Consider the following 5,636-nt stretch of genomic DNA (forward strand, 5'->3'; position numbering starts at 1 on the left):
TTACATTATCGATACTGACGTTAATAAGAAATTACAAGAAACGTCGCTATTGTCCTTAACAGAAACGAATATGCTAGCTTTATGACGACGATCGGCATTTCTCTGCAGAAATGACAATGCTGCCAACTGGACAAATGTCTCAAACATCAGTTCTCAAATTTACCCTTAGATCAAAATTCGTTAGTACAGGTAATTATGGACGATTAACAGCGATATTTTACATGGAAGGGCCGCATAGTTGTCAGATATCATCACGAGTAGTGACAGTACTAACATGCACAAAACGGCACAAAAAATATAACTGAAAAAACTGAAAATATGTTTTTAAATATTTATTCAACTGTGATTTAATATTCGATTTGGTGACGCCGTTGTTTGGTTCTCTAAACTTAGTGTTACACAAGAGAAGTTTTACAGACTTAACAGTTCGCGAAATGTTTTGTAATTTTAGAGCTGAAAAAATTTGCACCCGTTTTAAATGACTGGAGACTTTTTATTTACCAAGCATGCTTGACGTAAAAGTTGGTTACACTGAATAGATAGAGCTGTCCTCAGAAGAATGTTGCAACACTGCTGAAGAGGTAGAAGCAGAGCAGAACCAAAGTCCTATCAGCCATGGTGCCCCACACCTCCGTGGGAGTCGTGGTGGCCGGCGCCGCCTTGGTGCTGCCCTGGGCCACCTCCTTGGTGCTGTCCTGGGCCACCGTGGTGCTGGGATCCACCACCATGGTGCTGGGATCCACCACCATGGTGCTGCGAGTGCTGGGGGCCTCCGTGGTGATCAGGTACAGCGCTGGCCCAAAGTGGCGAGACGCACATGGCGGCGACCAGGAGCACGGCGAGGACCACCTGCTCAACACAAAGGCTCCTGCTACAAAACGGTAGAGCGGGAAAAGAAGAAGGAATGAACATTAGGGTCTGACGTCCCGTCGATGACAAGGTCATTAGCGGCAACGCAAACTCGAATTGGGATATCATAGGTCTGGAAAGCGGCTGTACTCATTGAAGGAAACCCTCCCAGTTTTCTACATCTGCAAAGTATGACGTTGAAGGATTTTGATTCTTTGGGAATGGATTAATGCGGGAACGCGTCAGGATTAATGGAACTGTGCCCAAGGGAAGAGATTTGTTATGAGGAGTGTTCAAAAGAAAAGGTAAGAAACAACAAAGTGGGTATAATTGAAATCATTATTCAAAAATAGTCACCACAAGCCTGATCATAGCAATACCACACATTCACGAGCCAGAAGGAAATCAGTATTCTACTGTGTCATTCATTTAGTCGTCAGAGCTAAAGTGCTTCCTTTAAGATTTTTTTTTTTTTTTGGAGGATCCAACGCATGGAAGTAGCAGGACGATGTGCCTGGGGTGTAGGGCGGATGCTCAAGCTGTCCCCACTTGAACTTGGCCGTTACGCTTTGTGTGACCTTGGAGACGCGTGGACGGGGGTTATCGTGGGGCAGTACCATTCCCTCCGTGAGCAGCCCATGCATAGGCTGCGGAGTGTCTCATAGTATACCTCACAGTTTATGGTTTTTCCGCGCTCGAGTAACTCGAAGAGTAATTTCATCTACGCAAGCCACCTTCAGGTGTGTTATGGAGATACTGTGTGTCATTGTTACATTCCCCTTTTTTATTGAATTGGTGTGCGGGAAGAAAGTTTCTGGTAAGCCTCTGTGTGAACTCGAATCTCCATTATCTTGCCTTCATAGTCTACTCGTGAAATACACTTATCAGGAATCAGTATAAGATTTTCCGGTTGTCACCAGTTGATCCAGACCTTCTTCTGAGGTTTCTAAGAGTGCAAGTTCAGCAAGGTTCGCAGGAGAGCTTCTGCAAAGTTTGGAAGGTAGGAGGCGAGGTACTGGCAGAAGCATAGCTGTGAGGACGGGGCGTGAGTCTTGCTTGGGTAGCTCAGTTGGTAGAGCACTTACCAGCGAAAGGCAAAGGTCGAGAGTTCGAGTCTCGGTTCGGCATGAAGTTTCTTCTGAGGTTCTTTGACAGTTTTCCAGTAATTTTACAATACGCCGGCCGCGTTACGAGCGCTGTGCTGGTTAAGTCGTGTGATGGGATGCAACCTCCACGTGTTGTGAGCTGCTCGTTGTTCTGTCAGGGTTGTTTTCCTTTCGGAATCTGGCTTCACCGAGCCTCTAGAGCTCTGCCTGCACTGTGTTGCGGGATACACATTGTCCGACTCCTGCGTGAAGACGACCACGTCTTGGATGGCCCTGCCCCCGACACAGCTCCCGATTTTGTCGAAACACGCAAACCCTCCCGCCCGGCACTGAAGGTGGCTTCAATAAGACGGTGTCCAGCTTCTGCTTGTAGATGATACTGTCATTTTTCAAAAAAATGAAGGTGACCTCCAAAGATTAGTATACTGACGGAATGAAATATGCTAGATACATAACTTCTGTCTGAAAAGACATATGGAATTTTAAGAAATGGTTCGGCACAGCTGACGCAAGAGAACTTTGGAAACTTCTCGCAGAAAGTAATAACAGGTCACACAGCGTAAAAGTTATTCTGATAATATACACCGACTATATTACTGCAGTCAGAAATGGTAGGAGTTGGACAAGCACTGTTGAACATACAGTAAAATCATCAGTGAATGGAGATGAAATTCTCATGACAGGATCAAGGTTCAAAATGGTTCAAATGGCTCTGAGCACGATTGGACTCAACTGCTGAGGTCATTAGTCCCTTAGAACTTAGAACTAGTTAAACCTAACTAACCTAAGGACATCACACACATCCATGCCCGAGGCAGGATTCGAACCTGCGACCGTAGCGGTCTCGCGGTTCCAGACTGCAGCGCCAGAACCGCGCCAGGATCAAGGCAAATTCGCCTAAACACGCTAGCTTCCGGATGACCAGCTAATTCTTGCAGAAGAGGATGACCTGGACACAACAGTAAAATGTACAACAGGGGGTCTCTCTCAACAAAACTGAATCCTTCATCGAGAAAGATGGGAAGAGAACCAATATTGCAATAGAAACACAATCCTCAAGCAACTATCAACAACCGGCCGGGGTGGCCGAGCGGTTCTAGGCGCTACAGTCTGGAACCGCGCGACCACTACGGTCGCAGGTTCGGACCCTGCCTCGGACATGGAGTTGTGTGTTGTCCTTAGGTTAGTTAGGTTTAAGTACGAGAGTTCTAAATTCTAGGGGACTGATGACCTCAGAAATTAAGTCCCATAATGCTCAGAGCCATTTGAACTATCAACACGCAGATAACTAAGGCACAACCCCACCAAAATTCATCTCCATCTACTTTACTATTCACAATAAAGTGCCTGGCAGAGGGCAAGAACACGATATACAATGCAAAATCACAAACTTCACAGGACTAACAAATAGCATCATCAGGATGTCTTTTTCTCAGCGGCCCACCCCACTCGAACTAAATAATACCCTGGTGAAACCTACCATTTTGAATGGCAGCAAAGTTTTGCTCACTCCGCAGAGATGTTGAACGGAGACTAATGATAGCTGAGACGCCATTCATGAGAAGAACTACTGGCTACACATTACAGGACAGGAGGAAACCTGATGACAGCCTCAAGGAATTCAAACGAGTTCTGACCAAGCTGCAGAACTACAGAATATCTAGGAAATTAATTTGCCAGGAAGTTTCATATCAGCGCACACTCCGCTGCAGAGTGAAAATCTCATTCTGGAAGGACCATGTACTTCGGATGAACGCCGGCCTGATCCCCAGAAAAATTCTAATATACCAGCTAGCTACCTAGAGGTAAAAGGGATGCTGGAAGACCAGGCCACCAGGCCTAATATTGGGTAGGAAGAAGAGAGAAAAAGATTATAGACAGTTTTGGAACTTGTGCTATTGAAAAACATACCGGACAAAAACAGGGATACATCACGTACACACCGTACGAAACCGGCTTAAAAAATCGTCTCAGTTCCACAAGGAAGAGAGCCCTCAAGTTCCAGCCGGTACGTCATGTCCAGCAGAAGACACTGACTGACGGTTAGGTCTCATACTACCACCAAATTTCTGCGATGTTCACAGCTACTTTTAACCCGCTTTTTCATATAGTGTCAGGCATTTTCTATGGGATTAAGGCCACGTGATTTAGTGGGCCAGTTGAACTATGGTACGCTGCCTGTCAAAGCGCCTCTTCTCATCTTCGGAAAAGGGAGTGTACACAGTATGTTCATCATGAAGAAGCAGAAGAAAATGTAATACTCGGTCACCGGATATGATAAAGTTAACATCTTGGTTCACGTTTACTGTGACCTGAATGAGTGCGCGAAAGTTAAGGTTTGGAATAATACCAGCAAACATTGCAGAACCACATGCCATGCATTGCGAGTGAACGATTCATTGAGCAGTCGACGTACTCGACGGCTTGCATCATACGAAATGAATCAAAACCACGACCTTATACACGGTAAACGAGTCCAGAGAAGTTCCTTTAGGGTTCGAATAGATTTTCATTGACAAGGCAGGACGCTTGTCTCTGGTCCCTGAAGGTTAGGCCTCATTTACGATCACTGTGCTCAAGCCTTGTTGCACGGCTGGAACTGGTACACAATATATAGCGTGTTCTTTCTAGGTGATGATTAACTGTCCTGCGTGCTTATAATCTGCGAAAACCTACAATAATATCTCCCAAATCTTGCTTCTGAGATAGTGCTTGAGAATGATGTATGATTTTGAATTCTAATTCTGAAACACAAGCGCTTTGCTCTGAAAATTCAGTAATATTTTACCTAGTGTGCACAGTGTTTTGGCTGTTTAAATCAGCAGATTAGGATACCAACTAAATTAGATGAAAAGCAAATTGCAAAAGGGATAAACATAAAAGCAGTGGGGCAGCAACGGAAAGCTGTAGCAGGTTCGCGAACCAAGTACCACGTATGCCTCCCATAAACACATGTAGAACTTTTGGCTGCATACTGTACTTGCTACAAGGCACCAACTGATGGCAAATAACTACTTAACAGCCAAATTAGATTTTTTGTGGTACAGGGTCCACATTATAAACATGTGGAACTAAAAGGAAAGCCGTAGTGCTTTGTATCACACCTACTAATTAGGTTTGGAACAGGTCAATAGATAGTACAAGAAGAGACAAGTAGCAGAACCTAAATTTGCTGTACGACTTTGGAATAACGACAATGCACAGGTGTTTGAGAAAGCGCGCAAATGCCCGAGAGACCACTCACCAGATACTTGTTCATGATGCTGGTGTTGATAACAGACTGCACTTTGCTGTTGACTTCTGTCCGCTTATATATGTTCTGCGGCTCCTGGTGCGCACAACGAAGCTGTTGCTTTCTCAGAAAGCCACTTCGAATGATTAGTTTAAACTGACTTTGGGGAAAGGACCATGATGTGTGTGAGTTTTTCCGAAGCACGTTCGGTGCGTGACGTCAATCTTTTTCGATGGAGTGCGGGAGCTGAACAAACAATGCAACAAGGCCACTGAGGCTTCAGAGCGAACCGGGGAACCACTGAACGCCAATAAGTGCATTTAGCAAATACGTCACTGTGAAAACAGCGCAAATTGTTTGTCTTACTGCTTAGGTATTGCATAAGATACACTCAGCAGTTGACATCTAAGTATCCTCTTCGGTAAATGTCTTCAGAAATGACAAAAAAA

General features: G+C 44.9%; 1 protein-coding gene across 1 annotated transcript; it reads right to left on the minus strand.

Annotated features, from left to right (window-relative positions):
* Positions 1-317: 317 nt before the first annotated feature.
* LOC124613948 (dormancy-associated protein 2-like) lies at positions 318-5,318 on the minus strand. Its single transcript, XM_047142710.1, has 2 exons — positions 5,200-5,318; positions 318-849 (listed from the first exon to the last, which is right to left on the minus strand). Exons 1-2 carry the CDS (start codon positions 5,212-5,214, stop codon positions 610-612), a joined length of 255 nt encoding a protein of 84 aa, XP_046998666.1. The 5' UTR covers positions 5,215-5,318; the 3' UTR covers positions 318-609.
* Between the last annotated feature and the right edge of the window lie 318 nt (positions 5,319-5,636).

This window comes from Schistocerca americana, chromosome 4 (assembly GCF_021461395.2).
Source record: "Schistocerca americana isolate TAMUIC-IGC-003095 chromosome 4, iqSchAmer2.1, whole genome shotgun sequence".
Taxonomy (NCBI): domain Eukaryota; kingdom Metazoa; phylum Arthropoda; class Insecta; order Orthoptera; family Acrididae; genus Schistocerca; species Schistocerca americana.